General features: G+C 31.0%; 1 protein-coding gene across 1 annotated transcript; it reads left to right on the top strand.

Moving 5' to 3' along the window:
* Nucleotides 1-676: 676 nt before the first annotated feature.
* LOC120118738 (WAT1-related protein At5g07050-like) lies at nucleotides 677-19,100 on the top strand. Its single transcript, XM_039138735.1, has 9 exons — nucleotides 677-692; nucleotides 6,826-6,845; nucleotides 17,178-17,404; nucleotides 17,501-17,563; nucleotides 17,647-17,763; nucleotides 17,872-18,121; nucleotides 18,215-18,376; nucleotides 18,481-18,632; nucleotides 18,783-19,100. The coding sequence occupies exons 3-9, from the start codon at nucleotides 17,202-17,204 to the stop codon at nucleotides 19,018-19,020; spliced, it is 1,185 nt and encodes a 394-aa protein (XP_038994666.1). The 5' UTR covers nucleotides 677-692; nucleotides 6,826-6,845; nucleotides 17,178-17,201; the 3' UTR covers nucleotides 19,021-19,100.
* Nucleotides 19,101-20,509: the final 1,409 nt, after the last annotated feature.

Here is a 20,509-nt window from a genome sequence, read left to right as displayed (position 1 = left end):
ATTTTTCCTTGATTTGCAAATAAAAGGATAAAAAGATAGTTGATTGGTGAACAATAGTTTCCTTATGTTTTTTAACATAAAAAGAAACTCGAATAAAATGTTGAAAAAATTGGAACAAATCATTGTCTGAACTTAAAAGCCTTAACTTTGTATATGTATTTGTTAATATTAAATAACATATATTAAACAAAATGTTCACGAATATCAAGTGAATATATTTATGAACATTAAACTAATAAACATAGACATATTAAAAAACAACGAACACAAATACAATACTAAAAATTTAAACAAATACGAACTGAACACCTTCAAAAATAAATAAACATGAATATAATTTTATTCATTCAAGCTCTATTTATTTACACCTCATAATTATAATCTTCAATTTTATTACTGCATGAAAAGAATATATATATATATATCTACACAAACGGAAGACCTTCAAAAATAAATAAACATAAATACAACTTTATTTATTCAAACTCGATTCATTTATAATAATTATAATCTTCAATTTTATTACTGCATGGCAAGAAAACTAATATATATACATACACACGCGTGTGTAAGTTATAATTATAATTATAATTATAATTAATGTTACAGTAGAAAACTAATTTTTTTATATTTTAAAGTAAATTGATTCTTAAACAAGTAATTGTGTGTGTGCTCTTCTTCTTCTTCTTCTTCTTATTATTATTATTATTTACAATGTGAGACTTGAGCTGTAACACCCCAATTAGGGGATAAAAATTAAGAAATTATAAAGTGGTGGATTTAATTGGTATTTTGAAAGAAACGGTGGATTAAATTGTAAAATTTCAGTGTTGGTAGACCGTTTTAAGAAGTGCAGGAAGTTCAGTAGCTAAACTCATAGTTTACCCATTTTGCTTTTGGAATGAATTATAAACCCCTTCCCGTGCTTAGTTTCATATTATTTCCCAGTTTTCCCTCCCCAACAACCCTCTTTTCAACTCCGATCTACTCGTCGTTCGTCTTCAATCGAAGAACCGAAACCACCATTGTGTTCGTTGTCGACCGAGGAACAAAACCCCCCAAACCTTTCGTTGTGAATCGTCGCCGTTCTTCGTTAATTTCAGTCGGAAGTATCATTGGTAATAACTCGATTTGCGTTGATTTTTCTTCGATTCACGACGATCTGGCCATCCAATTTCGACACCTCTCGCACCATTGTGTTCCTTGTGTCGTTCCGAGTCTACCAGTGTCCTCCTTGTCTCCGTCGACGGCGGCGCGTGAGGAGGTGAAGCGGTCAAAGTTTCTGACGTTTTGAAATTGAACTCTCTACTGTTCAAAATTGTGAACCGAGCTTTGTAAGTGCCTCAAAATCGCTTAAAATAATTTTTAGGAATTTTCCCAGGAATTTTCCGACATCGTAGAACCGTTCACGCGCCCCACGCGCCACCCTTGAGAGTGGGCATCGTCTGGTTGTAATTAATTTATGTTTGGGGTGCTATTTGTGTAAAATTCGGGTATTAGTTTAGTAAATATTTGCAGAATATGGCTAATTTGGTAATTAATTTATGTTAGGGTGATATTTGTGTAGAATGGTCAACTATTGACCGTTGACCGACGTTAACCACAGTTGACCAGAACTTTGAGTGGCTTTGACTGGGCATTAAATGACCTTTGATTTTGACCGAGTATACCTATCCTGACATTTTTCGATGTCCCGAATCCGATTCCGCAGTCCGTTTTTCGAAATTAAGACCCGAAAACCTCAAAATTTCCGTTCAATTTGATTTTGACCGAAAATTCCAAATTTTTGAAAAGTCATATTTTATGCTTTCAACGTCTTGAATCCGAATCCGAAGTCCGTTTCGCCAAATTCGAACCCGGTAAGCTGTTTTTCATTGATTTATCATCCAATTCGATCCGTTTTTCATAATTAAGCTCTATTTTGATGTAATTTATGTTGATATGGATCCGAGAAAATATTAGAAGATGATTTCAAGATCGAGGGTGTTCAAATAGAATTTAATAGTCGATCAGTATTGCACGGAAATCGAGGTAATATTTTACTACCTCTTTATGCTTATTGGAATATGTTGATATTGATAAATGCGTGAATAAGATAATGTTGGTCACTTTTGTGGAGTTGATTAATTTAAACACTCGTTATGAATGCGATAGAAATTCGGTAACTGAATACGGATCGAATGACTAAAATAAGAGATTGAAGGATTGTTAGAATTAAATTACAAGTTTTATGCTTAGTGATAAAGAAATCAACCTGGATCTGTAGCTTATAATTTATTTCATCAAAGGTTAATGTTAAAGGAACTTGGATGAGAAATTATGAGGATATTCTAATAGGATAAAATTATAAAAATACCCTTATGTTGTAGGATGACAAGAATTGTCCTTGGAAGTTGGTTAATAACTCTGAAAAGACATATTGATCCGATATAATTACATATGTGCATAAGAAATGATAGTTTTGTTTAGAAAATTTGAATAACTGGGTTTTAACACCAATAAGGGTTTGAGCAAGATGCTAGAAGTTTGTTAAGGAATAATTTCAAGAACAGAGAATGTTCGGGAAAGCAATTGACCATAGGATATTTAAATTATAATTATTTTCGTTAAGAGCTAATATCGAAATTATCTCGTTAAGAAATTACGAAAATGCCCTTGAGAGCTAAAATAGTCTAAGTTGACCCTGAATGAGAAAGTACTTTGAGGATTTGTACTTAACTCAATTAAGTACGAATTTGATTGTTAAGATCCTAATTTAGTATAGAAAAATTCATGATATTTCGTTTGTAAAATCTGAGAAGGAACTTGACCCGAAAATATCCGAGTTATGAGTAAATACCTGAAGAACAATTTATCGGAGGGTGCTCTTTTATCAGAATTGTTTGAAGGGACTATAATAGATGATAAATTGGAATTAAATAATAAGACCAGATGGAGGGAAAAGATTAAAATACCTTAGATCTATAAAATGACCAAAATACCCCTGTAATGAAAATAACTCAGGAATATCACCAAGCTCAGGAATGATTAGATATCCTCTAGCTCTGAAAAGAATGGAATGAAACTGAGCACCAGAATGACCAAAATACCTTTATGACCTAAACTTAGTAGAGGTGTTGGATTAATTAAGGAATCTAAATAAACATGGATGAGGTACTACTCTTAAAAGTTATGGATCACATATTAAGCCGAGTAACCAATGCTAGTGTTATATCAGTACCTGAATGACATAGATGTCACTTGAATGCATGTTTGTATTCTCAAGTGTGGCTTGATGATAATTTTGGAAGTATTTAGCTCAACTAAACTCTAGATCGAATTCAATATTAAGAAGTAGATATTCATTTGACAAATCAACTACGACTACCAAATTGAATTGAACGGAAGTACAATATGTATCTGAAATTCAGAAATGTCTGAATTACTATGAAAAACCCCAAAGTAACTATAAAGAACTTGACTGCTAAATGAACCAAGTAACCTCAAGGACTGAGGATTAAGTAAGATATTGGAATAAGTTTGGAAACTCGGATGAACTTATGTGATGTATCATCCCTATGGATTATGAACCACAAATCAAGTACGTCAGCATTTCCTGGTATAGTTGAAACATGGAAATGAAATAAAGACCATGAGGATATTTGTTCACCTCCTTAAGATCTGTTCAGTGATGACTCAGAAAATGATCCATGGATAAGAATATTTGGTATTAAAGAGTGAATAACCTGGAAGGTTAATGAATTGACAAGTTGATAAGTATTGGTTTTGGAAGCTATTCATCTAGAGTTATTCGATAATCGGATTAATCGTCATAGATTATAAAGATTATGAATACCCTTCAGATTTCGTAGAGCTTCCGAAAATTATCCGAATAAGATGATCCTAGTAAATTATATTAGGAATAACTGATGATTCTGTCAATTATTGAACTCTTCCAATAGTGATTCTAAATTCTGGCATTCAACCAGTATATGAAAGATCCTTGTTTCTTCTGCCTGATAAGATTGTCCAGTATCTCTGAATAATATCTGTAAACTCTGGTGTGTTCTCTAAACATATAAATATTTTATCTGATTTCCGACTTGAATTATGTTCTGATACATGACCTGAATTCTGTTATGATTTCTGATCTAGATTTTGTTCTGATATCTGTTCTGGATTCTATTTTGATTTTTGATATCTCCGTTTACTGAAGGAAAAATGTTTTAATTGGGGGGTATTTTTGAAGGAAGTATTTCCGCAGGTTCCTCGACTTTGTGCTCAGGGCCTTACAAGTTGTGTGGGTTGGGTGTATGGTTCTAAGGAACCTACACATTATGTTGTGTTGGAATAGGGGTATATATATATATGTTTTAAAAAGATCTGAAAAGTTACATGGTTTTTGGGAACACACTAGATAACCTATTCTGATCTCTTAAACTCAGTCATCCGAAATATTTCTCTGAACTGAAAGCTCATTGTTCGTTACCACCTAAATTAGGATCTCTGCTCAGCATAAAAATCTGTAAATGCTCGTAAACAATAAGGAAATATATATTTATCTGTATTTGCACGTTCATCAGCATCATCTGGTAGTTCTGTATTACTGAGCTTTCCGAAGCTCACTCTATTACTCACCTTTTCAGGTTAAAAGAATCGTACCAGTGTAGTTATCGACTTCAGTAAAGGAATCCCTCCGGCGTTGGTTGCAGAGTATGGTACTTGTGATTAGGGGGCATGTAATTGTATTTTGGTTTATATATGAGTCTGAAAATCTGTTTTATTTCTGCATACTGATAAATGATTTTATAAGTTACATGTTTTAAATAAAAGTTTTAAAATTTCCGTTATTTTTTACAGTTGGTCGCTCCGGTGGCCCTAATGTGACACTCCAGATCGGATCGGGTTACCCGCATCGGTATGAGGGTTACATGAGCTGTTGCATCAATTACCTTTTTCTTTAAATTAACTGCTCATTCAAAAATGGATATAATTAGTATTTAAAACTTGGAAGAAAGAAACACTTCAACTAAAGATGTTTGGTGGATGAAAGTGCCTTCGTCTTCATCAAAACTAATCTTCACTCTCCAAACCTTTTTGTAATTTCAATAAATAGTGCAAGCTCTCATATGATATCCCAAGATTTTTTTATTATTATTTATTTTATAATTTTCATCCCAACTATTCAATCCAATTTTAATAAAATAAAAAATTATCTAAATATAGAACTGATCTATATTCTAGAGTTGGAATAGCTAATTAGTAGAAATACATAGGGGTGAGCATTCGATCGAGTCGAGTCAAGAATTTTTTTTTGAGTTGACGAGTCGTATTTTACAACTCAAACTTAACTTGAAATTATTTCGAATCAAGTAGAGTTTAAGAAATTCGAGTCGAGTTATTCGAGTTTCTATACTAATTTTATTATAATTATTTATAGTATTATGACAATGATTTGTTCCAATTTTTAACTTTATCTAACCATAATATATATATATATATATATATATATATATTATTCTTTCATATTATAATGTTATTTAATATATCAAATACAATATAAAATTATGAAATATATTCATAACATTATATTTTAAAGAAAGTATTTTGAGGGTAAAATATTGATGAGAGTATAAATGAGTCAAGGAATTGATGAGAAGAAAGAACTTGCAAACAATTGTAGTCAAAACATCAAATTGAGTAAAATGCAAAGTTAAGGGACTAAATAAAAGAGAGAGTACATCTTTAGTAAAAAAAATAACAATTGAAGTTACATAGGTATTCTATTATGGTATATGAGCATGTGGTTTAAATTTGGTAAAAAAAATCGAACTTAAAATAAATGACAAATTGAAGGAATAAGGAGATTATGAAAATTGAAGGACTAAATTGAAAAATAAAAAATTGTTATAAAAAAGAGGAGTTGAAAGTGCACATGTATTCTAATATGGTTTAGGAGCATGTCTCTCAAATTTGGTAAAAAAAAGATTTAAAATAAATGACGAATTGAAGAAATAAGGAGATTATGAAAAATTAAAGGAATAATTTAAAAATATAAAAATTTGTTATTAAAAAGAGGAATTGATAGTACACGTGTATTCTACTATGGTTTAGGATCATGTGGTTCAAATTTGGTAAAACAATTGACTTTAAATGAAGGAAGAATTGAAGAAATAATGAAATCATGAACTAAATTGTAAAACTGTCAAAATACTTAGTCAAATTTTTTAGTTTTTTGACTAACTCAAAAATTCAAAATTTCAACTCAAATCGAACTCGAAAACCAAATTTATAATTCAAGTTGACTAGAATAACTCAAAATTGAAAAAAAAATCTATTTTTTTGAGTCGAGTCGAGTTTTGTTCACCCCTAAAAATACAAATAAATATGATCTCCACAATATAAACGTCGACACTCGTTTTTGTCCGGAGTCAAGGCCCAAATACAAAAAAACCCAAAATGGACCCAAATTATAAATCAATAGGCCCAATGACCTGAGACCTAATCAGCAAGCCCAACTGACCCAAATCGAGGCCCACCAGTAGACCCATGCCTATTAAGTTTAGGGTTTGAAACCCTATCACTTTCTTCATCTCCAGCTGCCATCGCCGTTCCTGCTGTCCACTGCCAACTCACCACCGACACTATTATCGCTGTCGTCGATTGCTCTGGGAATTATCAATATATGCCAAACCCATTGTCAGTACCCATCAAACTAGAAAACCGACCCAAAACAAACAATAAAAACAAAATCATTTCTCTTACCTGTTAACCCTTACCCGTAACTTGGCCGAACCCGTGACCTCCATTGTTATCATTACCAATCGTGCAAGGTAACCCTACCTCCCCACTACATCAGTTCATCCAAATCAATACGCAAGACAAAAGAAAAAATGATGATAAAAATGTAAGTTTGTTTGGGGTTATAAAAGCCTTGTTTTTCACTGTAACGGGGTCGAGTTTGTTTTTCAAGAACTCCCCAAAAGTTATCAAAAGCAATATAGAGGGTTTTTTTTAGCATTTTGAAGGTATCTTTTTTTTCTTCGATTTTTCATTTATGTTTATGTGTTTTGTGTGTATGTGCATGTGGGTTTCTAAACAAAAACGAGAGAAAAAAATAGAGAATACATAGTATTTTTAGAGGTTTTTTTTATCTCATTTTTTTCTCGTAATAGTCGATTTTTGTTTGTGTGCATGTGTGTCGATTCAATGCAAAAAATAGAGATGAGAGAGTTAGATCTGTTTACCTGAGTTTGTAGGGGTCTTCGTCGGAGAGGTCAGTGTCAGGAAGAAGAGCCGAGAGTCCCCTTTAGCTTTTAGAGGTATTGCATGTGGTTTTAAATGTCTGAGGGGAAAGTTAGAACAATAGTGGTGACTAATCGTCACCTTAAAGTCTTTAGAGATAAGGAACCCAAAAGGTCTAAGTTTGTTTTGGAAGGTTTAAAGGGTTTATTTGGTCTTTGGATATGGGCTTAGGGAAGAGAATCGAAGGTTTTAGTGTCATTTGAGGCTCATTTAAGTCACCGGACCGTCGTGGCCGATGGTAGGGATATGAGGCAACACCGATGTCATTTGAAGCTTGGTGGTTGGCGAAGGATTTCGGGTCCTGATCTTTCGGTCGAAAGGAGAAAGTGGAGAAAAAGAAGTTTCTTTTCTAGTCTTATGGTGGAAATGAAATGAAACAAAAAATTTTGACTTTTATAGCCATAGTTTAGGGTAAAATCACGCATAGGTCCCCCTAGTTAGCCGTGTTTTTGCATGTCGGTCACCTGTGGGGACCAAAGTTGTTATTTACCCATTTTCATGCATGTTATATATATTTTGGGATATTTGTTGTTTAGTCCCTCATAGTTTAGCGTGTTTTTGCATGTTGGTCACATATAGGGACCAAAGTTGTTATTTACTCGTTTTCATGCATGTTGTGTATTTTTTGGAATATTTGTTGTTTAGTCCCCCTTATTTAGGCATTTTTTGCATTTTGGTCACGTGTAATGATTATTTAATTTTATTTTAATATTCTTGGACTGATTTAGTAATTTACACCTTTTTCTTTAAAAACATGTTTTAGGCTTGTAAAAAAGAATAATCATTAAACAACCCTTGTAGTTTCAACATGTTTCATATTTTGGTCTTCGATATTTTTTATTTAATTTAACCATGAAATTTTATTTTATTTTAATTTGGTCCTTATATCTTATTTATTTTTATTCATTACAATTTTGGCACTTAATGTTAAAATTGTTTATTTTGGTCACTTTTGCACTTTATTTTATTTTAATTTTTGACATGATGGTTTATTTGTTTACATTCTAGTCCTATTTGCATTTTGTTTTATTTTAATTTTTGCATGTTGCTTTCATGTTATTTTATTTTAGTCACTAATTAGTTTTGTTCTCTATTTTAAATTAATTTGCATGATACCCTCATAAGCATTTCTTGAATCAAATCAAAATAATTTGACTAAGGGTAATATTTGTTCATTTTAAGATTGTCATAAAGTGACTGTCTTAACGTATAAGAAAGTTACTTTCGATAATTTTAAAATGAAAGTCTATCCCATTAAGTGACACGAATTAAATTGAATCCATTTTAAAATTTTGGGAATTGAGAAAAAGATCATGTTCTTTTAATTAAATTCACCGAGAAAAGACAGTTAGATCGAATCTAAGGTCTCGTCTCGATCTATTTTAAATAATTGAATATCCTTATTCTCATTAAAGGTTGGTAAAATAAATAATTAATTGTACTTTTTTGATGTATGCTTTTAATTTGTTTTATTTTTGTATGTATTTTCAATGGGATTTCAAAATAAATAACACTCAGATTAATATTTAATTTTTGAATGAAATAGTAATATCTCTTCATTTCGATTAGAGTAATAAATGATTGCTTTAAGGCATGATAGATCATTTATTCTTGATTGGAAATAATTAGATATTATCGTTTTCTCTCGAATTAATGTCATATTTTAGAAGGAAATAGTAATATTTCTTTATTTTGATTGAAGTAAGAAATGATTGCTTTAAGGCATGAGATGTCGTTTCTTCTCGATAGAATTAATTAAATATTTCCTTTTTCCCTCCTAAAATTCGAAGAGCGTTTTATTGTTATCTTAAATTTATTTTTATTTGTGCGCTTAAATTTTGAATTACTAATTAACTTTAGGATGTAATTATAATATTTTCTTATTTTGATTGGAGTAAGAATCGACTGCTTTAAGGTATGAGAAGTTGATTCTTCTCAATAGGAAATAATTAAATATTATTTTGTTTCTTCCTAAAATTCAAAGAATTTTATTTGAAGGGATCTTAAATTAAATTAAACTTGAATTCGTAAATTTCATTCCAAAGACAACTAATTAATCGACTATGTACCGATTTAGGGCGCTGTGGGGGTGCTAATCCTTCCTCACGCATAACTGACTCCCAAACTCAAATTTTGGTAACACATACCGTAAATTTATCGTTTTAATTAAAATTAATATTTTTATTAAAATTAATACTTTTATTAAAATGACAAATATGTTTTTTGGGTGCCTAATCACATCCTAATCAAAGATTGGTGGCGACTCCTCGAACCACGTTTATCATTAACTAGTCACTAAATTATTCGAGACGAGATCTTTTAAAAATTAAATTTTATTTTTTTAAGAAAAAATCGTTTCGACAATAGTTATGCACCAACTTTAATTTAATACTTGTTTTATAATAGGCAAACTCTAATTTGATATAATTATATAAATAAAATTATAATTTCATCCAATTGTATGAGAATTTGATTTTAATTAAGTTGTACACATTAAAGATGAAACAAATAAATCTAATTATTTTTTATTTAAATAAACATATATGCTTGTGTATACACTAAATAAATATAAAGCGATACCACATTGATAATAGTATTATAAAATCTGTAAAAATTGAATTGAATTTTCATTATATAATTGAATGAAAATGATAATTCATGTATCATATTGCACATAACGTTATAGTTTGTGTAGTTTATATATATATATTAAATATTAATAATTACTTTTTAGGGTTCGATATGAAATATTAATCGAGTAACAATGAAATTTTCAGTCCTAGACGTACATTACCTTATCTATAAAAATTAGTTATCAACAAAGCAAAATAGTTAATTTTTTTTATTAAGATAAGGTGATTACAAAGTAGTATCTGTTCTAAATACTCTCAATCATTTGACGATGAGCGTTTAATGACAGTCGTTGATGCTCGAACCCATGACCTTTAGGAACAACAACGATTCTTGTAACTATTAAAGTAAGTCGATTCTTCCCGTTTAAATTTCTATATACACCAAAAGAAATATAATCATCAAAGATTTTTAAAATGTGTGTTTTGAATCGTGTGGCCGGTAAAAAGCAAAACAACCGGCAAGTGAATATATGTTTGCTTAACACAATAAGCCAAAACAAGATAAAAAGAAATGTATAAGGGGAAAATGGATGATTGGTTTTAAGGAAGTGAAAAAAAATGGATCTTTGACCAAAACAGCTTTTTTGATTGAATAATCGTAGGCCTTTCGGTCAAGCATGCAATGCTTTGTTTAGAAAAGAGATGTCACCTCAAAGATAAATGATACTCGTGATGGGTGGGAATCAAAGAGGCTTTAGTGAATTTGGATCTTTGCATGCCAACAAACAATTTAGTGATGTTTGGCAATTAACTAAAGCCTGCCTACAATCCTGGCAATCCTGCTTTTAGGTTAAATAATTATAAAACAAAAAAAAATGGTGGAAAAGAATTGATCTAAATTCGAAGACTAAATAAAAACATAGGAAATAAACCTCAATTAGAATTCATAATAATTTTAAATTCTCGCATTGCATTTGTATTTAGTGTTTTTTCTTTTTCTTTTTCTGTGTTGTCCTCATTGATCTAACTTCTCATTGTTCAATTGGGCTGCTTCAAGATGCGTCCAAAAAATAACTAACAACCCACCATTTCATAAAAAGATATCTCAAATCAGAAATAACCAAATATCATGTGAGAATTCATAGCAAACCAACTAATGTTTTAATCTTCATATGCACGTACTATCGCATTATAATTTAACAAAATTTCACGTGACTAGTGCGGCTCAAATCAACAATTTTTTTACGATGCAAGTCGATTCACACACCATGAGCCGAGTTAGGTCGGGTAGCGACGACATATTACCAATCCACTTGGGAGCGAGTAAGTTGAATATATGTATGTCACTTTATGCTTTGTGCTTTCTTTATTTCTTGACATGGTTTGCTTTGACCGAAAAGGGATTGAAAAATGCACGACATGATTGAGGCATAGACATAGTTATTTTATGAGTCAAGATAAGAAATTTAATGAAATTAAAACAAGAAAGAAATGGATCCATGCTTTAGAGTTTTTAATCAATTCCATCCAAGGTGAAAATAACATATAGACAAAGTATAATCGACATCAGTTGGGGACTTAATAGTAAAGCAAATCTTTTTGGTCAACAACAACAATAGTAGTAGTAGTAGTAGCAAGCTCCGGACGAAGGCCTGAAAGAGGATGGAGTGAATAGTTGAGACAAGAAATTAACAAAACAAATATATAAAAAGGACCCAAAAGACAAGATATGGGACTGTAGGAGTGGCCCATTCACTCATGCCGACTCAGTTTCAACTATAAATATTCAATTTGCAAAAAAGGATTATTCCAACCTGTATATACTAAGCTAAACATATATTTTTAAATTTTCTAAATTAATTTTGAAAATATATCCATGTATAAATAATTAGAAATATATAAGATTATATATTTATATGATATGAGATGAGTGTCGAAACGTTTTTTCTCTTAGAAAAAACACATTTAATTTTAAAAAAAATGATTTTTTAAAAGAATCTCGACTCGAATAATTTAATGACCGGTTAATAATAAAACATAATTCGAGGAGTCGCCACCAAAATTTGATTAGAGTGTGATTGGGCACCCAAAAAGTATTTGTCATTTTAATAAAAATATTAATTTGAATTAAAACAAAAAATTTGCGGTCTACGTTACCAAAAAGTTGAGTTCGGGAGTCGGTTACGTGTGGGAAATGACTAACACCCTCATAGCGCCCTAAATCGGTACCTAGTCAATTAATTAGTTGTTTTTGCAATGAAATTTAATAATTTGAGTCTAATTTAAGTTAAGATCTCATACAAATAATATTATTTGAATTTTATGAAAAAATATAATAATATTTAATTATTTCCTATCGAGAAGAATCGACCTCTCATGCCTTAAAGCAATCGATTCTTGCCTCAATCGAAATAAAGGAATATTATGATTCCACCCCCAAATGCAATATTATTTCCAAGTTTAAATGCACAAATAAAAATAAATTTAATATAACAATAAAACAGTCTTTGAATTTTATGAGGGAAAAAGGAAATATTTAATTATCTTCTATAGAGAAAAACAATCTCTCATGCCTTAAAACAATCATTCTTTACTTCAATCAAAATAAAGAAATATTATTATTCCCTTCTAAAATTAAACGTTAATCTGAGAGAAAATGATAATATCTAATTATTTCTAATCGAGAATAAATGACCTCTCGTGCCTTAAAGCAATCATTTATTACTCCAATTGAAACGAAAAGATATTACTATTTCTTCCTAAAATTAAATATTAATTCGAGTGTTACTTATTTTGAAATCCCATTAAAAAATACATGAAAAAAATAAAACAAATTAAAAGCATACATCAAGCAAGTACAATTAAAAGACCTTAGATTTGATCTAACAGTCTTTTATCTGTGAACTTAATTAAAAGAACATGATCTTTTACTTAATCCCCAAATTTTAAAATGGATTAAATTTAATTCGTGTCACTTAATGGGATAGACTTTCATTTTAAAACTATCGAAAGTAACTTTCTTATACGTTAAGACAGTCACTTTAAGAAAATATGATAATGAACGAATTTTACCCTTAGTCAAATTATTTTGATTCGAGTCACTAAAAGCTTATGACGGTATCATACAAATTAATTAAAACAAACAATCCTAAACTTACGCAACAAATTACACAAATATTTTATTCTACACTACCAATATATTTTATACATGTATAATATTTAAAACACATATTATTCATATTATAAAAATACAAGACTAAATAATAAAGCAGGAAATTTTAAGACCACAACAGAAAATTAAAGAAATAGCATAACATATAGTGTAAGAACAACATATTACAAGCATTGATTGTGTAATAAGCTCATATATTTAGGACCAAAATGGAAATATTCAACATTACATGCTGGAAATTGAAATAATAAAAAACAAATAGCTTAGGGTGACCAAACTGTAACACACGTAAAAAGATGAGGCAAAATCATAAACTTAGGAAAGTTTTAATCAGGGACTAAACCAGAGCCCCCACTCGAGCAAATTACCTACATGCGAAATAGGTACAACCCTAACTCCCTAAACGTTGTCATTTTGGGGAGTATAAATACCGCTTTATAATTTTTTTAGCCCTAACCCCCTTCATTTCTTTACAGCCGCTCCCCCCAAAACTCTCTTTTCTTTCCTCTTCTCAATCGAGAGAGGAGAAGGTTTTCCCTCCAGCCTCCTTCTCTGGTTGCCCCGATATGGGGTCGACAACCTTCTCTATTACTCTTTCAACCCCGAACCAAAATAGCCCTCTATAACCTCATTTTGACTCATCTCACTCCCCGAACACAAAACTCAAAAGAGCAAAAAGGCTACATTTGGTGCTCTGATAGCTTTTCTATCTCTGGCGAGGTGAAAGGGGACCGGAACATAGGGGTAAACTTTTTCATTTTTTTCCTTTTTTTTCTTCTTGTTGTGTTTTTTTCGAAAGCTTTTCCTCTATTTTTCCTTTTCGATTTTTCTTTATTTTTTCTCTTTTTTTTTAAGAATAAACCCCCTTTTGTTTTTTTTTCAATTTTGGTTTGAATGGTCCTCTCATTTTTCTTCTGTTTTTCCTTTCTGATTTTCTCTCTTTTCAAAACCTTAAAACCCCCTCCCTCCCTTAGACCTGGTTCGAAACTTGCTTATATGATATCTTTGCGTATTTTGGTCAGTCTAGAACCATAGGGAAATGATTTCCCCCTTTTTGCGTGTTTGGTGAAGCTTGACAGAGAAATGATGATGGATCCAACCCAAATATTTTAATATCCTGATTTTTCGGGATTTTTCAATAAATTTTAATGGGTTTTTTTGTTGATTCTCTTCTCTACTTCATTGTTTGCAGGGATGATGACCTTGGTGGTTGAAACGACAGTTTTCGGGTGGCCGAAACGATGATGGCGGCGCGACGGGAGTGCTTATCGACGACAGCGATAACAAGTTGGGGCTAGAAAGTTAGGGTTTAAACAAACCCTAATTAGTTAGGGTTTGGGCCAATTGGGCCCTCTTGTAACTAGACCTAGTTGTAAAAGGATTGGGCCAATTGGGTTTGTTGTTGGGCCTCTGTTTGGGTTTGTTGTAAAGGCCTGCAACAAAAACAAAAATACAAAATTAAAAATAATAATAATGATAATAATAATATTATTATTAATAATAAAAATAATAAAAACTCGGGAAAAATGGGTGTCTACAATGAGATTCTATTGTCAACTTCATACAACATATACCTAATTCTCTTAACACTAGTCAATCAATATATACTAATTGAGAGCAAAATTTTAGATGCTACAAAGAAAATACAACTTAAAATATATATGACATTGAAATTTTGGGAAACAATTTCTGCCCAGGCAAGTTAAAACAATAAATTTGGAAAAGATGATACAAATCTTTAAACCCACTAAAATAATATTTGTATAATAATAAATTAACCATTATACACATATTCTCATTAAAAAAATTAATTATAAAACTTTTAAAGTATTCTTAAAATAATAATTAGGTGAAGAAGAATATTATTCTCTTTAGAGATTTCGAGTTTAAATAATTACGTTTACAAGGTGTATATTATCAATAGACTAGAAAAATATCTGAACATGTACTATCTTTTAATCATTTTAGATAATAAAAATAATTAATAAAACTTATTTTACAAAATTAAAATTCAATATATTTAAAAAATCGAAATTTGACTTTGTATATTTAAAATCCTTTATTTTATTTATTATAAAAGGTTTTGTATATATATAAGGGGCTTAAATATAAAAAAGATGCCAAACTTATGCCTTTGGTTCTAGTTTGGTTCCTAATTTTTTTCATTACAGTTTGGTGCATAATGTTTCATTCCGTAACTTAGTTTAGGTCAGGCCATGACAGACCGTTAATTTCGGCCGTTAAGTGACATGTGTTACAACCTGATAATTTTAAAAATTTTATTTAAAATTAAAAAATTAAAATTATATATATTTAAAAAAGAAAAAACAAATTTTGAAATAAACCCAAAACTTTGAAAATCTTCATTTTAACCAGTAAACCCACGTCGGCCATCGCCTTTTGTCGTCGACGAACTCCACCCGACCTCCCCTCCCCTCAACGACCAAAACCCCTATGAATTCGTGACCAATCGACGATCGATCGATGACATATCAATGGTTTATATTCCACGAATCTTAGGATGAAAATCACTATCTCACGCGATTCCAACGGCTGATCGATTGTCAATCATTCACGATTTTATGAGGGTTTTGGTCGTCGAGGGGATGGGAGGTCGGGTGAAGCTTCGTCGACGGCAAAAGACAACAACCAGCATGAGTTTAAGGGTTGCAATGAATTTTTTAAAGTTTTGAGTTTATTTCAAAATTTGTGCTTTCTTTTTTAAAATATATATGTAATTTTAATTTTAAATAAAATTTTTAAAATTATCAAATTGTGACACGTGTCACTTAACGGTCAAAATTAACAGTCTATCACGATTGACCCAAACTAAATTACGAAATAAAACATTAAAAATTAAACTAAAACAAAAAAACGTTAAACATCAAACTAAAAACAAATACGTACGTTGCACACATTTTTATATTTAAGCCTCTAAAAAGTGTGATGCGAGAATAGCAAAATTAATGTCGAGGCTTACATCACTAACACTCATCATGTAGAAAGTGACTCAGCTACCCCACCACTATTTGCCACGTGTTTTCCACTCTCTCTATTCCCTTTTAATAGTTGAATCGTAATAGTAATAAAGATAGTATTAATTTCCAAGTGGATAATCATTGAGTGAACTCACGGTTTTATGTCACCGCATAAAATCCTCCCTTATCGCGCGTCAAATATAGGAATAAATTAGAAAATAATAATCTTTTTTTTTAAGTAATCATTTATTAAAAGTTACATCAATAATATCTTATTAATTACGGATTTAATAAATACAGTTAGAATTATCTTAAGCAAAATATAATAATTATCATCTAGTGATAGCCTAATAAATAAATTAAATACATAAACAAGTGAAGCAATAAACATAAATAGATCACAATAACAGTTCCAAACATCAAATATGGAAGAAGAAAAAAACTTGAAGAAGAGCCAAACCGGCCAATGAAAAAAGCGATCTTCCCTTAACGACAATTTCATCTGACATATATATGCGATAACTGACGGTTTGTCTTGTACAAACGAAGATAGAAATTAGACATCGAAAAAACAACCAACTACTAGAATTACAGACTGAGAAGAAGATTAGTAAAAAAATCTACACCAGAAGTCTACAAACATCGGTAGTCATGATATTCTTTACCAGAAAAAAAATGAAGAGAAAATATTATTATTAAACTATATTAAACTAAAATTGAAAAACTAATAAAAAGTAGAAAGAATTAACGGCAAAGAGGAATAAGAAGACAAAAAGATGGCCGTGTATGACCACCACCGCTGCAAAGATAGAACGTTGGGTAACCGACGGCCAAGGAAGAATAATTGCTTCAGAGAAAAGTTGGATAACTACCGTAAAAAATTAGAATTGAAAATAATAATCTTTAAATACATGAATTTAACCTTTTAAAATTAACATAAATAAAATATTACGTATAATTAATATTTTTGGATTGCCATTATCCAATAAAATTCTCCACACACATATAATAAAGTAAGATGCGGTATATTTGATACACCCACCACAAATGCCAAACAGATTGCTTGCTTCCAACTCCAAACCACTATAAATATGGGCAACCCCCAACCTTCCCCTTTAGGGAGAAACACATAAACACCTCCTCAGTTGTTTCTTCTTCCTCGAAACTCAAATTTCTTTCATAAGAAAAAGAAAAATGGAGAAGTTGAGATGTTGTGGCAACTTCCTTGAGAGTTCCAAACCTTATTTTGCAATGATTTCATTGCAGTTTGGGTATGCCGGCATGAACATCATCACCAAAGTTTCACTCAACAGAGGCATGAGCCACTATGTTCTCGTTGTCTACCGCCACGCTTTTGCCACTGCTGTCATTGCTCCCTTTGCTTTCATCTTCGAAAGGTTCCAAAATCGTTTCAATACACATATATACCTTCATATATATATATATATATATGGGAACTTAGATGGATTTGATTGAATTTTGATGCGTTTCAGGAGGGGGCAACCAAAGATAACCTTGTCAGTTTTCATGCAAATATTCATCTTGGCTCTTCTGGGGTTAGTTTTTCTTTTAAACCCTTTGCTTTTTGTTGCATAAACTTTGATATGGAGAATCTTAATTCTAATCATATACATTACAGGCCGGTGATTGATCAGAATTTCTACTATGCTGGGTTGAAATACACTTCTCCAACTTTTTCATGTGCCATGAGCAATATGTTGCCTGCAATGACATTTGTCATGGCTGTCATGTGCAGGTATAACAATGAGAGAATATATGTAAAATTTATAAATATCTAATCGTATTCGTGTCATGATACTTATGTACAAAGATATATTTGTTTCGAATCGGATTTTTGGTTTAGGATGGAGAAGATTGATGTTAAGAAAGTGAGATGTCAAGCCAAGATAGTGGGAACAATGGTGACAGTGGCAGGGGCAATGTTGATGACATTGTATAAAGGACCCATTGTTGAATTGTTTTGGAGTAAGAACATTCATCCTCAACAATCTTACGCCAATAACACAACAGGGAATACTGACAAAGATTGGGTCAAAGGCTCCATTCTCCTTATCTTAGCCACCTTTGCTTGGGCCTCCCTCTTTGTCTTACAGGTACTTGAAAACACGAATAACCCTGATTTAAACCATCGTTATTTTCACTGTAATTGACCTTCATGATTTGATTTATTATTATTTTCGGTGCAGGCAAAAGCACTGAAGACATACAAGAATCATCAGCTTTCGTTAACATCATTAGTGTGCTTTGTGGGGACACTACAAGCCATTGCTGTTACATTTTTGATGGAGCATAAGGCTTCAGCTTGGCAAATTGGTTGGGACATGAACCTTCTTGCGGCTGCCTATGCTGTAATAATCTAACATTTCTCTTCTATCTGTAGGCCATTTTTTTTCACTTTACAGAAAATGAAGTAAAAATGAGTTTATCTTGAATTTTGATGTTCTTTTTATAGGGAATTGTGACATCAAGCATATCATACTATGTACAAGGGATGGTGATAAAGAAAAGGGGTCCAGTTTTTGCCACTGCTTTCAGCCCTCTAATGATGATCATTGTTGCAATCATGGGATCTTTCATCTTGACTGAGAATATTTTTCTTGGAGGGTAATGATCCCTCTTCCTACCTCAACTGTTACATTATTTTCCAACATGAACACCCCATATAAAAGTATATTACAATGGAATGTTTCAATTTTTTAATATATTAAAAGAATCATGGCTTGAATTAATTTGAATTTAATTGATTAATTACAGGGTGGTTGGTTCCGTTTTGATAGTGATGGGGCTTTATTCTGTCCTATGGGGAAAACACAGAGAAAACGAAGAGAGTGGAATGGAGATAGAAGCTGAACCAATCAAAGTTATCCAAGCAATTGGAGATATTGAAGCCAACCAAGTGCAGAAGAATGAAGCTAATAATAAGCTCTCAAGTGTTGTCTTAACCGTGGAAATGCCTGAATCCCCCATTAAACCCAACAATGACCACAAATAGTTCAAGTTTAGTTTATAATTTACAAATTTATGGGATGTTATGTTTTTTTTTTAAATAATACTTTTTGGTCTTTATTTCTATCATTTGTAAGAGGAACTTTAGATACCAAAGTTAAATCGAGGTTTTTATTTTATTTGCTTTTTGTTTTCTAGTACAAAGTAAATAATGTTGTAAGCTAATGCTGTTAAGGACTCTACACTGAATGAAATTTGAGAGAATCCCAGAATTTCTTCTGCTTTTTATCTTAATACCTTATTAAACATTTAACCTAAAACTAATTAAGAAAACATAAAAATGACAAAAAAAAAATTCAGAGGAATATGAAATGACAAAATCTGTGACGTGTGATTCAGATCCCACTAAGGTATGTTAGTGGTCTTGACCCTTTTCTAATGTGCTGATTCCATGAAATGACCAATAAACTGTTCCATGTTGCATCTTTGTTGGTGAATGAGGTGCTTCAGATATTAATTTGCAATCAAGTAAATACCATATTCATTAAATGTCATCCTGTGCTTTTCAAATGGCAGACAAACTGGTACAATTAGGGTTCAATTATTTTCAATCGGAGGGAATAAAAGAAAAGATTCAGGTGGGCTTGCACATAAGCTATCTCATTTTCACACGGTACGTTCTCTAGAATAATGTTTATTATATATGTACCAGTCATATGTGATCATAGTTTAGGGACTGCAAATACTGGATTGCATGCTGGATGTCACCTATAAAGCTATACATAGTATAATGCTTAGATGTCTTAATGGCTGAAAAATTACTTGTTTATCTCCTGTTTAGTTTGGAAATGATTATTAAAATTATAAAATAATGTATATTTATATATAGCGATGCAGAATTTTATGTTAGGAGATAAACTACTGAAATTTTAAAAAGTGATAAAACTTATAAAATTTTAAAGGAAAAAATAATTTTCAATAGAAAATACATAAAAAAATCTAAAATATATGACAATTTTAAATTTTCGGTGGGACGACTACATCGAGTGACGGATCCATTAAAGATTTAGGGTGGGCACATGCCCATCCAAAAATTATTTTCTTAAGATAATAACACATTTTAATAGTTGTGCACACCCTGAAATTTTAATTGTGTCCATCATGTGTAAAATTTTTATGTGATTAATATATACACCTTAAAAAATATTTCTGAATCTGTCACTAATTTCTCTTGGTCCATACCTATATATAGTTTAAAATATTACATTTTGGTCGATTAAGCATGTGGTGCAGCGATAATGGATGTCATTTTAGGAGACTAATTAATTTTTTAAAAGAAAATGAAAGTATATAGTGCGTTTATTTAATAAAAAAACTCTTAAGAGATTAAACAAATTAATATGAATTTGGAAGAAATGAGGCAGTTATTCATTTTTTTTCATCAGTTAAAAAAATAGTAGAAACATGAAAATTTGATATCCCTTCAAATATTGTTTTTTTATATTTTTATTTGAAAAATCCTATAAAAGTAAGAA

Source organism: Hibiscus syriacus, unplaced genomic scaffold, assembly GCF_006381635.1.
Source record: "Hibiscus syriacus cultivar Baekdansim isolate YM2019G1 unplaced genomic scaffold, ASM638163v2 tig00110328_pilon, whole genome shotgun sequence".
In the NCBI taxonomy this organism is placed as follows: domain Eukaryota; kingdom Viridiplantae; phylum Streptophyta; class Magnoliopsida; order Malvales; family Malvaceae; genus Hibiscus; species Hibiscus syriacus.
The sequence above is the reverse complement of the archived record's forward strand: the minus strand, read 5'-3'. Positions and strand labels throughout refer to the sequence as shown.